General features: G+C 40.4%; 2 protein-coding genes across 2 annotated transcripts; both read right to left on the bottom strand.

Annotated features, from left to right (window-relative positions):
• Positions 1–722: 722 nt before the first annotated feature.
• On the bottom strand, positions 723–5,550 carry LOC145456653 (uncharacterized). The gene is made up of 3 exons (XM_080334744.1): positions 5,223–5,550; positions 2,777–2,975; positions 723–921 (listed from the first exon to the last, which is right to left on the bottom strand). Exons 1-3 carry the CDS (start codon positions 5,466–5,468, stop codon positions 809–811), a joined length of 558 nt encoding a protein of 185 aa, XP_080190870.1. The 5' UTR covers positions 5,469–5,550; the 3' UTR covers positions 723–808.
• Positions 5,551–8,935: 3,385 nt separating this feature from the next.
• Positions 8,936–12,891, bottom strand: LOC145457989 (uncharacterized). The gene is made up of 3 exons (XM_080336277.1): positions 12,729–12,891; positions 10,498–10,624; positions 8,936–9,168 (listed from the first exon to the last, which is right to left on the bottom strand). The coding sequence occupies exons 1-3, from the start codon at positions 12,873–12,875 to the stop codon at positions 9,053–9,055; spliced, it is 390 nt and encodes a 129-aa protein (XP_080192403.1). The 5' UTR covers positions 12,876–12,891; the 3' UTR covers positions 8,936–9,052.
• Between the last annotated feature and the right edge of the window lie 8,776 nt (positions 12,892–21,667).

A 21,667-nucleotide genomic window follows, 5' to 3' on the forward strand; every position in this document is an offset into this window, starting at 1 on the left:
TAGTCGGTGCTAGACACTTGGCGATCCTAGAAATCGCAGTACCATCACAATAACAACTAACAATCATTACACATAGAGTCTATGTCAAGAGTCCAAGAGTCTATGCCTCCATGGAACACGGCTGCTATGTCTATTTTTATCGGGTACCAGAAGTTGGATTACGTGGACATCAAATTGGATTGCATAACTGACTGTATTGTTGACCTCCGGCATTAAAAAAAGTCAAATTGATGATGTAACACATTGACATGAACGAGATAGGCCCGAAATAGTGTGAGTCGGTCACCAATTCAAAGTCGCTGCTGTCGCAATTTATCCGGCTTGTATGGAAACCAGAAATAGGTCCAAAAGTTGACGTTTTGCAGGATGTAAAGCGTCTTTGAATTCCATACGTCAACATTGCCAAAATATCCCCACCAACTTCAATTTCTCCAGCGTAGCCTAAAATCGCTTACAACAGGGTCCATCAAACACTAGGTGTCGCCAGACTTTGGGTGTTAACCGGCGTTGTTCCAAAGTTTTAATTCATCCTTTAACGAGCTCACGGTCCAAGTAGAGCACGTTGTAGCCATTATTTACAGTCGGGAAAGCAGCCTACAGGTTTCTGACAACGGTATCGCGTACGCAACAACTGCGATTTCCACCCAAAGTCTGGCGACACCTAGTGGTTTGATGAACCCTATTACAATACGACCTCCGGCCTCCGTCGTTGGAAATCGGAATGCAATTATAAATTTGTTTATTGAACAGACAAATAACTGATAAAATTTTTGTTAAGCGAAGCATAAAATCAGAATTCCAGGTATATTCAGACAGTTGCGGCGTCTCTTCTTTTTTTGTCACCGAGTGCTAAGTCGTCCACATTGCTGTCGAATTGGTCTTGCGCCGGTAGATCGGACATGTCGCCTCCCTCTACCATGTCTGAAAAAATTCAAACGCTGGAATCACATATTCTAATGCATCGCAATTAGGCTCTTACATTCCAACCTGGTCAACACTGATATGAGTAAGGTATCTTTTAGAAATTATATTCCGGCAATTTGTCCGTATGCATATTATAGGTAAAACATTCCATATACCTCATTATTTCTATATGATCGTAGATTGTTCGATAGAGTCAGTGCAGAAAACCGTGGCATATTTGGCTGATTTCAGCAACCCTTCATTGGCGAGTTACGATATTCCATCTTCTATCTCGAACAGTGATTCCAAACCGCGGCCCCGAGGGCCACATGCGGTCCCCAGTCAGCCTTCTTGCGGCCCCCACAAAATTTCAAGGAATATATTTACGACATAAAATAAAATTTATATTTATAAAATACTCTTGATTGGCTTGGAGTCTGGAGTTTTTAAGTAGGATTGGAGGGAAGTTGTGAGTAGACCGCTAACGTTACGTCACTTCTGTTTCAATGCAATATGCCCTAACCTTCTAGTTGAACGAACAGTAGCTAATCTACGAATAGATGTACAACACGTGGCTGACGGTCGAACACGCCGAGATGCGTACTGCTGAGCCGGCTAAAAGCAGCATAATTGGTAGTCCTATAGCTCGCGACCCAAGCGTCCGAATAATTTGACATGCCCGGTATTTATCGAAAGCTAGAGCAGCACTGATTCCAAAATTACGAATCGAAATCTAGCCGCCGAAGGTCGATCATTCTGAACAATAGATACGCGGCAACACAACGACCATAACAATGGCCAGTGGTGCCGAGTGATTGTTCGGAGCAATGCCAATTTTCATATTTTTATTACCATTTTTGGTTCGTTGCATTGCCTTGGCCATATTTAAATTTGTATTTTCTGAATCAGTGCAAGACTTGCTTTCGATTAAGACCAGACATATTAGACATATTAAATTTGGACGCTCGGATTACCAGTTATATGACAACCAATTCTGCTGCTTTTACCGGGCTCAGCAGTATAGGCCTCTCGGCGTTTAAACCGCGTGTCATGTGCTGTGCAACAATCCGTATGTCAGAAATCTATGGTTCAGGCAAAACCCGGCAGCGGCTGTCCATTTCTTCTCGAATTTACTCTATTTTGTGAGCTTTTTATTGATCTAAAGCAGTCACAAATTTTATTAGGCTGCAATAGGTCAAACAGTCATTCGGTCAAGTGATGGGTAGTGCTTTGATGCTTTATAATAGGGTTACCATATTTTGGAAATCTAAAAAGAAGACACTTATTAAAAATTTTCAGACGTGAAAAACTGGTGGAAAAACCCGAAAAATGGTAAATTTTCCATTGATCTAGAATCTTCGCTAATGTATGCACAGCACATACGGTCCTGCACTCCGCTGTTGAAGTGCATTGCCAGTTTTTTATGGTTTTTGATCGAATAGCATTGCTAGGCGAATGAATTGTTCAATACGATTGCGATTTTTTTGCAAATATAAAAAACTACTCATTTCGCTTCGCGACTTGGGCTGTAGAATTGATATGAATCTTTTTTGTGGGTAACAACTACAAAATCCTGCGTCAAGTAATATTGGAAGCAATGAATGTTTTGTAACGGTCAAAACTAAACTAGTGTTTTGAATGTCGCCTGTGATGAATATTAATAATGTATGTTTTGCAACACAATCTCAGCCGTGTTTTATCCACATGGCCTGCAAGACCATGGGATTCGCCAGTATAAATATTGTCGCTCAATTTCGACAGGCGTTCAGGATTGTGAATAGGACGGTGATGCAACAAAAATATCGATATCACATAGCCGACCTGAAATTCGAAAATATACATGCGACCATACGCCTGCAGGACTATATCATACCGAAGTCATTGTAATCGTCAGGCATGATGTCATAACCATGACCATTTCCATGGCCATGTCCACCTTCATACCCCTGTCCACCTCCATATCCATGTCCATGATATCCCTCATGTCCACCTTGATATCCCTCATGTCCACCTTGATATCCCTCATGTCCCCCTTCATATCCATGTTCCTGTCCTCCGTGCGTCCCCCATGCCTGAAAAATTTCAAATCTGTGATACATACACTTTTTACACTAGCTTCCATTATAATGCTATAAGGATGCTGCCGGACTGGGCAAAATCGAGAACCTGAGTGATCCGATTCTGAATGGCGGTTTACGCTTCGAGCTGAGTAGAAGTTACTGACGTTTTAAGAGTTATAAGAGTACTGAAGATGTGGAAAGTTAGGATAAGTACGTTATATACCACCGCAAAGAATATAACACTAGTTCGACATTGCGTTAGATATAATTTGGTATCTTTTCGACCATGCCTACTTCATCGCTCCTTCATGGGCGTTGTGTTCTTGTTTCTTGCACTGCAATACTGCCAATCGAGGTGTAAAATACTATCGAAACGATAATTTTCGGTGATAAATTAACTCTTATAGTGATAAAGAGAGTATAATTTCAGTACTCGAAAAATCATCTCTGTCTCCACTCGACTCGAATCATTACAATGAAGTCTCGATTCAGGTTCGAGTATACTCTAGCCTAGCTGAGACGCCATAATTCATCCGTATGAACACTGAGCAGCGAGTGACAACAGTTTTGCAAACGTCGTCCCCTTTTGGGAGCAAGTATCACTTGCGATCGTTAGAGCCAGGGCTGTGGAGTAGGAGTCGAAGTGTATGAGTCGTCGGAGTCGAGGTTTCGCTCATTTTACCTTGATGTAGTCGGAGGCGGAGTCTCTTTTTAGCACGCCTTGGAGTCGGAGTCGGAGTTGTGAAAAAATACTGACTAGAGTTGGAGTCGGAGTTTGTGAAAATGCTCTACAATCCGACTCCGAGTCCAACAACTTTAACATGAAAACAAGTGCTTTCAAAGTTCTCTTAAAATTGCTAATAATAAATAAAATAGGGTTTGTATGTACCAACAGTCCAACAGTCACATTTATTAGTAACTACATTGATAAAACTGGACATTTATTGCAAATTGCAATTCAATATGCTAGAGGAAAAACTTCCAACCAAATCGCGACCAACACAAAATTAAAGATGCAGTTTGTTTATTGTTTTTGGGGTATTCATGGTGTTTATCGACTACTATGGTCATTTACACCAGGCCGATATTCTTTTTGTTTTTCCGTAACTGCCGACTTATAGCACGGCCCACCTCTAGGCTTTTTGTAAGACACCGCTGACGCGGATGAGGTGGCGAGGAGGAGCCTAGGTAAACCTCCAACACTTAGATATCGGAATTCGGAAGTCGACCTCAGTCGGACTCGAACCCGCACCCATTGGTGTTGCAGCCGCGGATTATACCACTGCGCTATCTCGCCACCCTAAAGATGCAGTTACAAATGGGTTCAACTTTTGAAATTACACCGTGATATCATGAAACAGTAAATACGTGGTCTGGTTTTATAAGTGACAACGTCACTTGTAATATTGATGAAAATATAACCAAACACTGCTTCCCACTTGACTAAATCAAAAATATTTCTATTAAGTAGCTCAGCCACATGGGTGGACAACTGGACATTGGACAAATGTCCACGAATAGGCTACTTGACTACGTGCATGTAGATGTAGACATAGACGTATGTTATTTTACTACTCCTCAGATTTTGTTTCTGACCATCGTTTATTGGTAGTGTAATACATAATGTGTATACTTTTCTTCAGTATAGTGTTTAGTAATAAAATTTGTAGATCTCTGTATTAGTTGCTTAGTCATGCGCAAGAGCTACCCTGCTATTGTTCATATGCACATTCTAATTATACAGGATGGGATATATATCATGTTTGAATGATTCATACACATTAGATTAGTATGCGAGGCTTGTCCATGTTGTAAAAACTTGTAACATATAAATAAGGATATTTTGAAATGAATACTTCCATGTTAATTTCACAGTGAATATTTCGAGATGTGTACCACAATGAAACAATTTTGCATGCCATCGTGAATAATATGTTCGCATACGTTGGATGGTTATCTGAAAATCATTTCAGCGTCGCCGTGGCATATAATTTTCGAATTAAATTTGTAGTTCTATTGGAGTCGGAGTCGGAGTTCTGTGAGGAAAATAGTCGGAGTCGGTACGTTTAAAGACTCTGGAGTCGAAGTCGGAGTTGCAGTCGGTCTATTGAAAATGTCTGGAGTCTGAGTTATAGTTTGCGGTAAAATTTACCGACTCCACAGCGCTGGTTAGAGCATCGAAAAGTCGGGCCCGACTTTGGTTTCCCGAGAACAGACGCGGTTGCGCCACCTGAATACGTTGGGGTAAACTAAACACACCTGGTATACACGACTTCCGAATCGTTTGACCGAATTGTAAGCTTGGTGCCAGCCACTTGTAGATCGCCGCCTAGAGTAACTCGACCGCCGCCTAGAGTAACTCGACCGCCGCCTAGAGTAACTCGACCGCCGCCGAGAGGAACCCCACCGTCGAGAGGAACGCGACCGTCTCCTCCGTCGTGCTCCTGAAGCAAGCAGCAGCAGAGAAGCGACAATCAGTAACACCAAAGTCGCGCGTAGTTTCATCCTGCTTCGAATCTTGCGTATAAACCTTCTGTGACGATGACAGGCGTGATCTTTTATACCGTACGCGGAAGCAGGACAGTTTCTTCACGCGCCCATCTGTTCACATAGTGGTATTCGTCTATTCAGTTTCGCACTGTCGCAGTATGCCTTTTCAATCGAAGAAAGACACGACGCGATGGAATATAAGCAAATAACTACATGCGCAATGAAGACGCTTCTAATCAGCGTCAAGTGTGTATATGGGTTACCAACTATATGCTATTATCCTGGCGTCTCAATTCAACTTCCTTGTCTCTTTGAATGATATGGCTCTAGCTATGGTCACAATGGTCAGATTGCGGAAGTGATATCTCATTGAAAGCGATGGGTGTTTTCTTCAATTAAAGACTCGCTGAATAAGGCCATTTTGTGAGATTCTTGAGAAGTGCCATAGAGTCCGTCACGGAATGTGTCAAAGGCGACCACCGAATTCCGCCTGGTATACCATCAATCAGAAACACCCTAACAATTGCACATAATACTGCCTCGTCTATAGAAGTAGGATGTAATTTGAAGTAGGGCTTGTGCACTTCGATGTCACCATATGCGGCTACCAGGCTAATCACGACTTAATCTCGATTGAAAAGTCCCGTTCGTTGCGAACGACGAAATACTCTGTACCATAAACGACATAAGATCTGCACAACGCTTTGACGAGAATTTACAAGATATATCTATTTGCAAGTGAATATCAGGTATAGATTTTCAAGTTTAGTGACAGCTAGACCCATAGGACAACTGGGAATTTGCCTTGCCTGTGATTCTGTGCTGTAACAATATTAACAAGAATTTAATATTTATAGGCGCAAAGCAATTGCGGCGATTTTTGTGTGTTCCATTGTAAATACCCATGGTCGGGGATATATTTTCTTGCCCTGGTAACACTCATAACTATACACAGCATTAGTTATCTATTCTCCGGACGTCACTGACAATAAAGAAATCAACGTTTTTATTCCTTTATTCAGTTTACTCGGCAAAATTAGTGAGCGCAAAATTGGACGACTTTGGATTTGACCAGCCACTTTTCTCTCGAATAGCTATATGATATTACGATGGTGTCTGCATCTGCATATATCTGCATATATCTGCATATATCTGCACATATCTGCATATATCTGCATCAGAGTTGGATCAATTACAATATTTTAATTCAATTACAATTACAATTACAATTACTTCCTTGCACGTTTCAATTACATTACAATTACAATTACTCAATGCTAAAATATCAAATTACAATTATTATTACAATTACAATTACTTTTAAACAGGTAATTGATTCAGTAAAGAGGTGTTCTTTGACAACCGCAACGACGTAATTAGCAACAATCTCAAGCTATTCATGTTTCATTCCTGATATGTAGAATACCCTTTAATTACAAAAAAACTCGAACGTATTCGAACTATTCCTAATCATGAGTACTGAAAACTACAAGCACAGAAAAAGGTTTCAAGCGACTGTTAAGAACCAAAGGTTTGAGCGACTAACAGGGAATAGGCTATACAGGACAGTCAATGAAATGTAATCAAACGATTAGGCTACTGATGGCTGAGTCAGGATAATGAAATATAATTGGTAAGGCATCAGCGATAAGGATGATACCGATAAGGTGCGTAAAATTAAAATAAATGCAAAAGGAAAGAACCTCCTGATAACTAAGAATTACAATATTTTGGTTCGCATTTACATTTTCACTTGCTTGGAAACTGTTAGATTGCATTTGATGAACATTAGGGTGCGAAAATTTTTTGGTCAAAGTAATTTGGCAAAGATTCGAGGTAAGATTGGGATAACATCTCAACAAATGCGTGATCAAGTTTGATAAAGCCTTGGTTGGAAACTTGAATTTTTTTTTCTATTGATGCAACAAGCCTCGGTACTGGTCAGAGATTTAAAAAAACTTTGTGGGTGGTGTAGGAAATGGTTCAGAACAGGTTTCACAAGAGTTTATTTGCTGTTCATCCATTTTTGAAATATTAAGATTTAGTTTAGCCCACTGGTTCTCTAACTTTTTTAGACACGCACCCTTTATGACAGTAAATATTTCGTGCCCCCCTTATCGTCATAACACACAATGAAACCATAAAGTTAGCAATCCCTACATATAGTTTGATGGTATGGAAGTTATGACTGTTGATGAGAGAATTATCCGATACGAAATTCAGACTATACACCGAGCAATAACCATAAAATGGAGGTGAATCGGGCCAAGCGCGGAAAAGATTTAAGTTCACTGGAGCGTCGCGCTCCGTTCAGATGCTTTCACGCCGCCCAAGGGGGAGGGGGCACGCCCCCAGTTTGAGAACGATTGGTTTAGCCTATATTGTACTTCACAAAGTTTTCTGTCGCTACTGAAGTACGGGAAACAGTTTAGCGTGACTGAATTATCTAGTTATAACGCAGCACGCATAGAACACCGATGTAAATAGGCTATGTGGTGACTGTTTGTGTTTACTAAGGCCTTAAGGCCCCTCATCGTCATCCTGGTCCGTACAGGATTTTCACTGATGCGACAAATAAATGATTGATTTTTATTTTTTATGTTGTGATTGTCAGGTTTCCATGAAAATGTAATTGAGATTGTAATTGAGCAAAATTTTGATCAAATTACAATTACAATTACAATTACACAAAATAGAAATGCTTCAATTACAATTACAATTACATGAAAAAATGTAATAATTACATTCAGCTCAATTACAAATTACAATTGATCCAACTCTGATCTGCATATATCCTAAATCGTTATAGTATTTGTCTACCATGTACAGCAGTTGACTTATTTTGTTCCGCATGTTCTCTGTCGGGTGATTGATGCTATTAAGTTTATTGGATTTCATGAATTGTCCCTTCGCGGCAACGATGAGAAGGAAAAGTTCTCTCAATATGTGGGTCTATTTGGGTTCTATTTAAATGCACAACAGGGAGCATTTTGCGTAAGCATTTCGACACCGCGACATTATAGCTAAAAGGTACTTTCAAAACAATTCAAAATTAATGAGTTTGATTCGCTATATCACATCATGCAGCATTTGTTTTCCGAGGTAACGGTACTGACTGTCTATCCATGCAGTGTCACGAATCTACCGATAATACAGCCCTATTCGTGCATCAGTTGAGTCAAAGCGCATTGCCCAATCCTGTGAATACGCAACAGGCATAGCGTGCAAGTTTTAATCAAATAAGATTACCCTTATGCACATTTCTGTACTGCTCTAGGGGACTCATATTTTCATGTCAGAATAAGCCGAATACTGACTAAAAAAGTCTCTTTTTTCACCCTTTTCATCCTATGTCTCACTACCCGCGTTTGTGACGAGCCGCCTTTGCGCAAATTATTAAATCCGTGAAATAGATGGAAGTCCCTGATTTTTTTTGTGTACTGAACACTATGCTATCTGAGGTGCGAGCTATCGCTAGCATGTTGTAATTGATGCCTACTATCCTTTTATTGCATTAATAACATCATTGATCCGTTTCGCTAAAAATATCAAAGGTCGGGTTGCGGAATCCCAAGGGTTCCATAATCTGTTTCAGTTATCTACGGTACGCCTTCATCATGAAGCAATGCGTCCGCATCATCGTCACCGTTGGTTGCGATAATCTTGTCCGCCTTCGCCAACTGTGCAGCAGTTGGTAATCCGTTGTCGGCTTCATCTAAATCAAGGTATTTACATAATCTAGGGTTACCGTACGTACTCTTTTAAGAGGATTTGTCTTCTTTTTTGACTTGTTTTAAAGTGTCCTCGGAGGACGCCTAAATGTCCTCTTTTTTGAGAATTTAGGTTAAATGTACGTGGAAATAGGCAGATATATATAGGTAACGGGGTCTCACGGGGTTTTCGGGAATTGAGCCAGAAAATATGACCTTTTTTAGTCACCCAACGGACGATCTCATAGAAATAATGTAATAAGGGATTTGAGCCGGGAAGTTAACCTTTTTTTAGTCAACCAATCACAGAGTCATGATAAATTTACCATTTTTTTGTGGATTTTACTCCAGTATTGCAAGTCTGAAAATTTTGAAAAAGTTTCCCTTTTCTAGATTCCCAAAATATGGTAACCCTAACATAATCTCACAATGTAAAGCTAGATGTGCATGGCGTAGTAGCACGGTGTTACCGGTCTGATATACCATAACATGTAGGGCCGCAGGGGAACCATGTATTACTGCCGTAGCAGAAGATAGGCCCTAGCCCAGACGGGGACTGTAACGCATGACGCCTCGTTCTCGAGGACAAAACTGTTACCACTGCTGGGTACACCGCCTGACCGGTGATGTGGCCTTTGGTGTCATGGCTTTACATCACACATTTGTGTTTCCAGCAACACAGTATAGTAGGCAGCCATACATAGTATATATAGTTATGCAAAAGGCATATTTTAACAGCGCAATCTCATGAACCATACTCGGTTTGTACCGCCACATCGCCATACGCTTCGAACATCTGACCGAAAATCAGAGATTTAAAATGTTTGAAATTCTAAGACAAGCTATGGAAAGTCAAGGAAATATTTTCAAGCATCGCATTATCATATTATAAATCAGACCATTTGCTAAAAATTTCCCAGTAGTACTATCTAACTTGCAAAATCGCGAAGTGTCGGAAAAACGCCTCGGTGTAATGATGTTCGTATTGTAGCGCCGGAGTGTTACTAGTAGAACAATAAACATATTCTATAGGTAGCCTATATCTAAATTATGTCATACCGAACTCCGCAATGTCGAGATAGCGTAGTTGTATGATCCACAGCTACAACACCAATTGGTTGCGGGTTCGAGTCCGACCGTGGTCGACGCCAGAACTCCTACCTAAGTGTTGAGGGTTTATCTACACATTATCTGCGTAAGCGGTGTCGTATAAAAGTCTGGAATTCGGCCATGCTACAAGTCGGTAATACGGAATCAATAATAAAATAATATCGGCCTGATGTAAAATGACCAATGTAGTTGAAACACCATGAATATCGAACAAACAAACAAACCGAACTCCGCTTCATCCTCCTTTGAATCATAGTAGTGGGTTTGCCATACGCCGTTCACCAACTCAAGGTAGTAAGGTCTTGGTAGGGCCTTGGGAGCAGAGCCGTAAATCACACTCAATCTAGAATACTGCAAAACAATTAAATGTGAACACGGGCGAAATCGAGACACATGCAGTTTACTAAAGGCCAAAATAAGAGAGTAATTCTCGATCTGACCTATCGATCTCGCCTTCCGTGACATGCCACCCTATTTTTGTCGCTTGCTTTTTTCTATACTTTAACCTTTCATTCAGTGTGCATGCATCCTCCTTACATCGCCAAGACCAAGCCAAAGTGGGTGTCTGATTCCAAAGACTACTCCAAGTCGTTTCGACACCTTCCTATCTTGTCATCATATCGCAAATTTTGTGGTGTATTCAACTGATAAAAATTGCCAATAAACCGAATACAAAGCGATCCAACCGTTCATGCGAAATATTAATAAAATATACTACAAAATATGCCACGCTGAGCAGCCAATGAGAGGAAAAATTGCTATGTTCGAAGAACGCACAAGCATAGTAGATTCAAGTTATGTATTTTTAGGCATATAGCCGAACGAATGGATGCTGGCTTTTCGACGTCACAAACGAACGCTATGTTTAAATGTTCAAAAGACAAAAATTGAACGCCCAAGAGCGCTAACTGATGCTTTTACTACTACACGCTTCGAATCCGTATGGTGGCCCGTGCCGACGACTCTGCAGCATGCATAAACCCGAAGAAACATTTTGACGATGTACCCAAAATTAATATTTTGTGCTCATTGTTGAGACGGAGTAAATGGTATCTACAACCCGTATTATTAGGGAAGTTTTAGCAGCTTGTGCAACTTTTTTAAAGCTTCGGCAGCTCTCTAGATACTCAGAATGTATGCAATATGATGTTGTTAACTAGGGTTACAATACGCCCAACGTTCCCTCTAATTCTTCACGAGTCTGCGCGCACTCACCAACTCACTGCGCGGCCCCTTGCAGAACAGTGCGTAACGACTGAAAAAGATCATTACTCCGGATTTTGGGTGCGCAGCTTGGATTTTCTGTGCGCGGAGACCGTTTCAGCACTGCGCAATTGCGTACGCGTGGGAACATTGCATACGTACTCTTTTAAGAGGATTTGTCCTCTGTTTTTACTCTTTTGAAAGTATCCTCAGAGGCCGCCAAAATGTCCTCTTTTTTGAGAATTTTGGTTAAATGTACGTGGAAATTGAACAGAGATATAGGAAATTGGCTGCCAAGTAACGATCCGACGGGATTTCCGGAACGTGAGCAAAAAAAATGACATTTTTTCTTTAGTCATCGCAAGGAGAATCTCATAGAAAACCGATAATTCGGGATTTGGGCCGGAAAGATGACCTTTTTTAGTCAACCGACCACAAAGTCAGGAGAAATTACCAACCTGGATTTTACTCCAGTATTGAAAGTCTCAAAATTTTGAAAAAGTGTCCTTTTTTTCAGATTCCCAAAATATGGTAATCCTATTTTAAACTCTTTGTAGTAATTTGATATCGCAACTTATCGCTATGCTGTTTGAAATCTTTGGGAAAATTATTTCAGCATTACGTTATTTTCTTGTTGCATACTGGCAAGAAATGAAATTTTTGGCGTTCTCGCCAGACCGTCCGTGAAATGCGAAAGTACCCAATTTGACAGGGATAACATAACATACAAATGCCTGTATGATCGATTGAATAGCGAAGAACGAGACGGAACAAGCAGACACCCTGCAAATTTTAAGCTGTTAGGTTATACAACGGGACCGTTCGAGTATCTCATACTCTGATAATTTAAAAAAATCATAAATGGAACTTTCACTGCGAATGTTGTTAAAATTAGGTGCAAGTTTAGTGCAATAAAAACTGGCCCTAATTGTTACACAATAATCAGAATATCGCCTGTTGAGATAACTGAGACCACCTCGTGGGGCAACCATCTTGCACAATTAATTTGTACTTGTCAGAACAGAACGTATACCAAAACATTTTGTCAGTAATCGAGATGCTTCAAAATATTGCGATGCATATGTGCATCAACTGCGCAGCTGTGCACTGTGCAGCAACGCGCATAACAGCCAAATTGAGCTGGCAAAATATTATCAATGTGCTTCTGACGAATTTCATGGGCGGCAATCAATTTCGCGTGGACAGCTTTAGGAAAATTGCAATATAACGTAGGTTATAATAGTTAACGCACCGAACGTCTTCTGCGACTGTACGTGTACCGTCTCCTCCTACGCCGTCCATAAGATTCCGCCGCCAGGATTCCGCACAATAATACCAACAAACAAGCTGTACGAAGTCTCATATTGCTTGGTTTGGAAGGTGATTCGATGATGATCATGAGCAGACGCACGATCTTATATAGTAAACAGGGACACCGCACACACATACAAGACAAAATATGAATGATCATCATCACAATCACAATCTTTTCTTGCTTACTTGATTCATTAAAAAATCTCTATACATAAAGACCTCGATTGTTATCACGAGAAAGCAGCCGTGTCGACTGTTGATTTTGAGCTCATCCATATGGAACACAGTCGAAGACGCATGAATCCTGTTGAATGAGGAACAACGGCCCTTTCAAATGATTCTAATACGTTGCATCATGATGAAACTTGTATTGAGATGAAAGAAAAGATTGGAGCATATGGTTTCATACTTTTTTATGGATCATGGGAAGGAAGAATGTATTGTCCACTAAACCGGACACTCTCAATCAATTTTGCAAACCCATATTCTCATACTTATCACTCGCATATGGTCAATATAATATCAATGCCTTCCGTTTAGCGACTATTATTTGAGAAACAAAATCATCTTGGTATGTGTGTGTGAGTTAAGTGTATGGATCCATCCAATCAAAGAAATATAGTACGAAAAATCATTGCGCTGTTTCACGGTGCAATTGTTCGTTGCCTATAGAATGGCGATACATAGAGTCAAGTTTTGATTTACTCATGAATGGACCACTGCCACAATACAGTTATATATACGTCTATCTGAGAGGACATGCTATTGTACATCGAGTTGGTTAACAATGTAGCATACAATGTAATCATATGGGGACATTGAAATATAATCTTACCCACCATCCATCCATCAGAGGAAAAAGCTATGGTTATGGTATAACATTGTGAAGTTTTTCGGTCACGGTGTGGGCGCAGCGATTGGGTAAATTAGTCGGGACGAGCATTAATTAGCAGAAAAATTCTGCAATTGGATTTGATTGTATATCAAATCGGAAGAAGTTTTGAATTTATTATTAATAAATTTAATATATTTATTTAATCTCCACATACGTTTCCGGGAATTAGGAAAGTCATTAGCGGTTACTAGCAGGGAAGTATGGGAAACTCTATTCTCTTGCAACGTACCTCCAGGATCGGTTCTTGGTCCACTTTATATGTCCATGATATGTTTTTTGTATTATTATTGATTGTAAAAATGAGACATTGTGGCGCTCATCACCTTATCGATCTGGTTCGCCACGGGAAAAATTAATTTCGTATTACGAGTTACAAATCATTTACCTATAAATGGCTTAAATTAACACATTGCTGGCAAGGATGAAGTTTTGGCCGTACGAGAAGGTTATCTATGGTGAATTAAACTTTCAACTTCAAGCAAAAATCGAATAAATGTGCTCGCGAATTATGGGCACGCGAGGAAGAAGGGATTCACATTTTCGGGTACGAGGCATAAGTCACACAAAGGCGTGTCCATGCAGCCTATTTTAAATACATGCCCTTTAAGGCGACAATGGACGGAGCGGAGAGGGAATATTATCGTTTTATACAAAGGCGATCTGTGCATTGAGGGAATTGTCGTTACTGACTGTCAAATGCGAAAGCGGCGGTGGAACGTGCAAGTTCGTCTGCAACCTCATTGTCGGGAATGCCACTATGTCTTATTCAGAACACTAAGACGATCTGACGGAATTACATATTTATCGGCTCGACTGCCATGATTATATACGGGCCAACAAAAAAGTTTTTTCCTAGTGCCAAATATATTTTAGTGGTTTCTGGGTATTTTGGGCCTGCTGAGTCCGAAAATGACATTCGTTTCTTTAAATTGGCTCTTTATTTTCAGATATTGATATTTTTTATTTAAAAAAAGAAAAGAAAAATCGTTACTTTAGTAACTGCCAAATGTGAACAGAAGTATTAGTAACATGCTTATTGGAGATGTCTCATAAGCCAACGCATCACTTATTCTGGACCATATACTCCACTATGTCTATTTGCTGTTGTAGCATCCCGTTACTTCAGAAACAAGACATTGAAAACATTCCATTCTGGACAGCAAAAGTTATTTAGCTGCAGCCTATATACTGTATGTTGCTGTACCGTATATTTCTACCGTTATAAGTGATTTCCGCAAACTTATCAGCATCATACAGCAAACCAGGCGATGGGAGTACAATACAATCGTTGAGTTCGATTTTTTTCCATCTGAACAAGTCACACACAATGTGATAAGACACAATGCGATGTCATGAACAGACGGGAGGATGCCGAACGACCCTTTTAATACACCTCGGCCTAGAGTGCCCGATGTCACAGTTCTTTTTGATGTTGATCTTTTTGAAGTTGCGGTCCTTTCTACTAGTTATTTCCATTTCCTGTGAGTGCTTTCTTTCGTCGGGTCTTATTCTGGGCTTTTTTTGTCACCGCAAGAACGGCAACGGCGGGGGAAGAGGAGCCCAGGTAAGCCTCCGACGGGAATCGATCCGGATCCGCCAGATTTGTAGGCGCTTATCGTCACTGCTACGCTACGTCCCACGGCTGCAGTTTCTTGTATTGTTAGCCACATACACAGCGTCGAGTACTCCCTTCAGTTATCACATGACATCAATATCTCATTTTATAGCTATATAGCTATAGCCATAGCGTAGTTCTATAGTTTTTAAGGTGATTTGACACCTTGCTAAATGTACTTTGAGCATGACTAAAAGTAGTGCTTGTGCTTTGACGTCAGCTGCTTTTATTGACTGCTAATATCGCCTAATTTTGCTTGATCTTCACGTGAAACATGATTCCCGTTTAGATAGGGTTACCATATTTTGGATATCTTAAAAGTGGACACTTTTTTAGAATTTTCAGACTTGCAAAACCGGAGGAGAATTCTCAGAAAACGATAAATTTTGCGGTCGGTTGACTAAAAAAAGGTCCACATTCTCGTTCAGCGCCCAAAATGCCGTTTTTTCCTCCGCATTGTCAGGTGGTTGACTAAAAAAAGGTCAACTTTCCGCCCATAGCTCCTGAAATACCTGCCTGCACGTCACTTCGGTGCTGATTTACGGCATATCAGTCCAATTTTGCTGTAAATATGACCTAAATTCTCAAAAAAGAGGACACAATCTCGAAAAAGAGGACGAAAGGGCGTCCTCCGAGGACACTTTCAAAAAAGTCAAAAAAGAGGACAAATCCTCTTAAAAGAGGACGTATGGTAACCCTAGTTTACAAGGCTCTCTGTGTTAACGATTGCGTGTTTAGAGATATCGCTTCAGAACTAAAAGAATACGGCATGCACATGCTTGAAGACAGATGAAGACTCATCAAAGTTGTAGAAAAATGGAATTTTAACTACGTCAAATTTGGGTGTTTTTAGAATTTTTTGAAACTAAAATGGAATATCTCAAAAAATAGAGCCAATTCAGAAGAACTAATGTCATTTTTGGATTCAGCTACATGCAATTGCAAATCCCCTAAAACGGTTGAAACTTTATTGGCAAAAACTGTGTTTTGACGAGTGTAATCCAGGGCATTAACAATAGCTAGCATCTCCGCTTGAAAATCGAATATAATCTCGGTAAGATCTGGCTAAAACGGACAAATCACGAAAGCTGTCGCCGTAGCAGTCATAGAACCATCTGCATAAATCTCGATGGCTTGGTTATGACACTCAAAGAGGTAATCTTGGAAGCACGCGTTTACAGAGAGCGGATGCGCCCTTTCGGATGAGCCAGGGCTATCGACTCAACAAGCGGGGTGGAATCGTCCGGAGTGCTATAAACTGAATTGATTCTTTTTCCCCTATCAAATTTTCTAGGACATGATATTTTGACAGGATATTGAATGTTTGGTCTTATCAAGTGATAAATTTCATGCCACGTGTCAGTTAGTAATTTGGTTGATGGGTGTTGTTGGTTGTTCTCCTGACTAAGAAAGTCGCACCGATAACACTGGTCAACACAATTTTTGTTGACTTTGATTAGGCAATTGATGTTGACTAACTTTTGGACGCTAAATTAAAAAATGACTTCCGCTTTTCTCTATCACGTCAGATTTTTGGGTTAGGCACCCACCGCGTTGTCTCATAACCCACGTAATAGCAATACTTTTAATATTTTGTGTTTATTGCATAACACGTTACAAAAACCACAAGCAGTCGAAAGTAGCCTAAATCAATAGACTTCAAATAAACATTTGCACTGTTTTATCTGGTTGATTTAAACTGTTATTGCTTTTACAGGACAACCAAAGAGCGAGTTTCAGGGTTCAAATTTACGCTAATAACCCATAATTCTGTTGGTTGTCTAGTTTGATACTCGAGCAATATAGTCAGCTAAATTATGTAAGCTCCTATATACTCTGGTATCTTACCCCCATCATCTTCAGATGTTGGGGGACATTTTCTCCTTGCCCGTTTCTGACTATGTCAAGGTTTTCAAGTAAATTACTTACATATTTTAGCTTTTTTGAATGTCTGCTGTCCGACATAAACATATGGCAGTTGCACATGTGTATCTTGGCTACATGTACAATGTACATTGTACATCCTTATTGTCTGACCACTAAGAAAATACAATATTTCAAAGCGGACACATATGATCCAATCGGGCTCGTGATATTGTAACAATTCAATGTTTCTGCATTATTGTCAATGTTTCAGTATTATTCACGAAGACCAACTGAGTGTGCCATTTTTGATAATACCACAATTTAGGATCGTTTTTAAGCTACCTATAGGTATTTGCCATTTAATTGAGTTGTAAAACGGGATTCCAAACTCCTCCACTAATCCATGGTATACTCTTCCACTAATCCATGGTAACAGAATCATGCCAATGCCAGTATCCCGGCAATACACAAAGCTACTGAAAGTAGGCCTGCAAAGAATAGGCTGTTTCTCCTGATCAAAAGTGAGATACCTTCTCTATACCTTACCAAGTAATCTAACAGAATCATGCCAATGCCAGCATCCCGGCAATACACAAAGCTACTGAAAGTAGGCCTACAGAGAAAAGGCTGTTTCTCCTGATCAAAAGTGAGATACCAGCTCTACCTTGCCACGTAATCGTTTATTACTTCGTAAGGATGGTAAAAGTTCCGAAGATTACTATTCCAAGTCTCAAAGCTTATGTCAGATCAATAACTTGTGTTGATGGACTACTCTACGTTCTGAATCATATTCGATTTCAAAATGTTCTTCATTAACCTGCTATCCCTGAGATCTTCATCTTAATCCAAATTATCGAGCGTATAGGAGTTTCAAGTTACACTGCATAAGCTGAATGGGGCATTAGATCTAAAGCTGATAGTAAATGTAATGTGTATTTTTCTTGCCACATCCTACAGTTTGCATCTAATATGTGTGTTGGATATCCTAGGTTGATTGCATCCTCTAACCAAAAATGGGTGAAAGCATCGGCCTACGAAGATACCAGTACGTTTTTTCTTAATAATCCAATTGAGGCCTTGGCTCGAAGTGGGCTCAAAATTATTTCATTAATTAACATAAATTATAGAGTATATTTTTGAAAATTTATGCAACTTGTTATGTTCTTGATCTTGTTTGAACGATAACTCATACGAGGTTGCAATACGAAATCAGAATATTATACAGCAGAATAACTCTAAGACAGGCGACACGATCCAGAGTTCAGTTAAACAAAAGACGAGTAAACAACAGAACACAGGGTATAAATACAAAGCACGACACACGAGGAAATAATGATTGGCGGTAATTACTAATCCTAGACAAATAAGACACAAACGATACCAACGTAAAATGCACGAACATAACACAACTTCTACAAAAAAATATTTGCGCTGCGCGCTATTTAATATGGCCAAATATCTTGATGATTGGGTATACCCTCCTCCAAACAAAAAAAGGCATGGTTTATAGAAATGGGCATTTCGGCGTTTCCACTACCGTGCCACGACGCACCAAGACACACGACATTTCAGGCCAGTGGTAGGAAGGAAGGAAGGAAAGACGTAGTTTATATTTTGTCCTTGATGTTTTTGCAGCATATACACAGACTCATGATATACATACACACGATCTGCGCATATGCATATCATGAGTGCATGATGTGCGTATGCCGCAGGACAAGGAAGGTACAGATATAGCCTTTTACGGCTTTCCAAGTCTTGCACCATCCCTCCATGCTATCCCAGTAATGCATGAGCGCCAAGCAGGGAAGTCATGGATACCAGTGTCACCAATCAGGTCTTTGGTCTGACCCGGCCGAGGATCAACCCGATCAACCGATCAAGATGCCAGACGCTTTACCATCACGCTATCTCGTCGGTTCTCAACCTTTTTTCACCTCGCGGACGGGTCAAATTTCAAAGTATATTTGGCGGACCGGTGAAGATTCAGAAACTGAAATTAACCCAAAATGTAAAGTATGCCACCGTTCTTTTGCAATGCTAGAGAGTGGCATTTTGAGGGTTTTGATGGTAAATAATTATGTTCAAGATGGAAGCCATATGATTCTAGCGAGTCTGCTGAGTACGAGCTAAAATCATCTTGTCCAGAGAAACGTGCTACCGCCGAGAGTTATTCACAATCCTTCGTGCAGAAGGTCGTGGATGTAAGCTACCACGCAAACTCGAATAATGCTCTTGTCGTTGGTATTATCGAGAAAAGAAGCGTTTCGTGCAACCTTGCTCATTGCCCACTACCACCAGACGTATCTGGTTCCTGCGAATACAATGTGCCACAACACCTGACAACCGCTCCTGGCCACAAACAAAACCAGTGCAGAAAAGCACTTCGTCAGCCCATCCCCCAAAACATGTTAGGGTGATAAACCAGACATTGGAGTGGCTTTGACCCCGACCCCCCGTTTATTCTGCTCGGTATAGGTAAAGAGTCTGTAACCTAATCAATTTTGTTTATTATTTTGAATTAATCGGTCAATAATATTGATAATTGCATTGATATTGCTATAAATTTTTCATCCTTTCCGAGAGAGAGAGAGAGAGAGAGTCTTTATTTTCATCGAACCAAAATACATAACAAACGGCAGTGATGGTGGTACAGAAAATATGCGTGCACAGTATTCGGTATTAGATAGAAATGATCGATAAGACGGTGAAGGTCATCTAGTCTGATCACACCAGCATCAAACACGTACACTTGACTCTGAACAGTCTGGCTGTAAAGAAATGTTTAGTTAAAGGAAAATAGAAAAAAAAAATAAAACAATGGTGGCAAATGATCAATGAAGCAATGTCTGGGCGAGGTAGGGCAACAGTGTTAGTGTAACGACAAGAGGTGATCAAGTAGGGCTTTTTTGAATCTATTATAAGGCAATTCACGGATATGTGGTGGTAATGCATTCCAGATGATAGGTCCCGAGTAGTCGATAGATCTCTTAGTTAGGTTGCTATTGGGTGGGGGTAAGTAGATGTTTCCTTTAGACGAGGATCTCGTGTAATGGGAATGGACATGTTTAGCAGGTACGAAAAAGTCATCAAACACAGTAGGCAGACTATTGGAAAAATATTTGTGAACAACTTTTGATACTTCGAAGCGATATAGTTCATCAACTCGCAAAATTCGCCGAATTATCAGATTTCCGGTAGTCAATCAATCAGTTTATTAATATTTTCATCATTTCAAAACTTCACAAGACTGCGATACAATGAAAAGATTGGAAGGTGTCGAAACAACTTGGAGTAGACTTTAAGATCAGGCACCCACCTTAGCCTAGGCGAAGTAAAGAAGAGGCATGCACACTGAATGAAAAGTAACGCAGAGAATACAAGACGCATGCGACAAAATGAGGTGGCATGTGGCGGAGGGCGAGGTCGATGTTAGGCCGTGGTCCGGTATAATCCTGAAGGCTGGCTAGCAATGTTCCCTCTAATTCTTGACGAGTCCGCGCGCACTAAAGCTTCGGCACCTCCCTAGATTCTCAGAATGTATGCAATATGATGTTGTAAACTAGGGTTACAATACGTCCAATGTTCCCTCTAATTCTTCACGAGTCTGCGCGCACTCACCAACTCACTGCGCGTTCCCTTGGACAACATCGCGTAACGACTAAAATATAGGGTCATCACTTCGTATTTTTTGTGCGCAGCTTAGATTTTATGTGCGCAAAGACCGTTTCAGTACTGCGCAATTGCGCGCGTGCGCAGCTTAGAGGGAACATTGCTGGCTAGTATTCATTTAGAAGAAATTGCTTGTATTTCGACTTGAATGCGGACATGCTCGACGACTGTAGGATAGCCGGCGAGATGCTGTTCCACAATTGGGGTCCGGCATACTTGATAGAGCAATGCGTTTTTTTTGTATTACGTCTGAATCATATTGTATTTGTTTTTCGTTGACGCGCGTGTGCTGTAGCCTACTTGTGCGCTTTTGACTAGAAGGCAGTGTTGGGATGACTCGAGTCAACTTTTTTGTATGACTTGACTTGACTCGAGTCACTTTGGAAAAATGACTTGACTTGACTTGGCGCTTCAGAAATGTGGATTGACTTGTGACTCGGAGCAAAAGTTACTAGTCAATTTCAAGTCATCAATAAGTAAATGGTGTCATTTAAATGTTCGGATTATCCGCGATACGCCGGTGACACGCCGGTGAGAGCAACCAGTCGTTCACTGATTGTACGTTCCACTGGTCCTCTATTGTTACTACGTCACAAATAAATTGGCCGGAAACGAAATTATCATAGCTTACGATGACGCAGTAGTAGTAGATTAATAGCAACACATCTCCTTTTCGTGGACGGCTCACCGCTTATATTGCGCAGTGCTCACCTTTATCAACCCTCTTGTATGATTTAAATCGAATGAATATAATTTACCCGTTTATATTCTCACGGATCTGTAGATGCTGGGTACTGTTTTGTATTGTACCATATCAATTTGTTTGAAC

This window comes from Botryllus schlosseri, chromosome 15 (genome assembly GCF_051294905.1).
Source record: "Botryllus schlosseri isolate E-star chromosome 15, Bs_hap1, whole genome shotgun sequence".
NCBI classification, from domain to species: Eukaryota; Metazoa; Chordata; class Ascidiacea; order Stolidobranchia; family Styelidae; genus Botryllus; species Botryllus schlosseri.

Excerpts from the sequence above, each read along its gene's own strand:
- LOC145456653 (XM_080334744.1), bottom strand. The coding sequence starts at position 5,468 with ATGAAACTACGCGCGACTTTGGTGTTACTGATTGTCGCTTCTCTGCTG. Across the intron at positions 2,976-5,222 it reads TCGGAAGTCGTGTATACCAG|GCATGGGGGACGCACGGAGG; the intron begins GTGTGTTTAGTT and ends GAAATTTTTCAG. Across the intron at positions 922-2,776 it reads TGACGATTACAATGACTTCG|ACATGGTAGAGGGAGGCGAC; the intron begins GTATGATATAGT and ends GAATTTTTTCAG.
- LOC145457989 (XM_080336277.1), bottom strand. The coding sequence starts at position 12,875 with ATGATCATCATCGAATCACCTTCCAAACCAAGCAATATGAGACTTCGT. Across the intron at positions 10,625-12,728 it reads ACAGTCGCAGAAGACGTTCG|TATTCTAGATTGAGTGTGAT; the intron begins GTGCGTTAACTA and ends ATTGTTTTGCAG. Across the intron at positions 9,169-10,497 it reads GGAGGATGAAGCGGAGTTCG|ATGAAGCCGACAACGGATTA; the intron begins GTTTGTTTGTTT and ends ACCTTGATTTAG.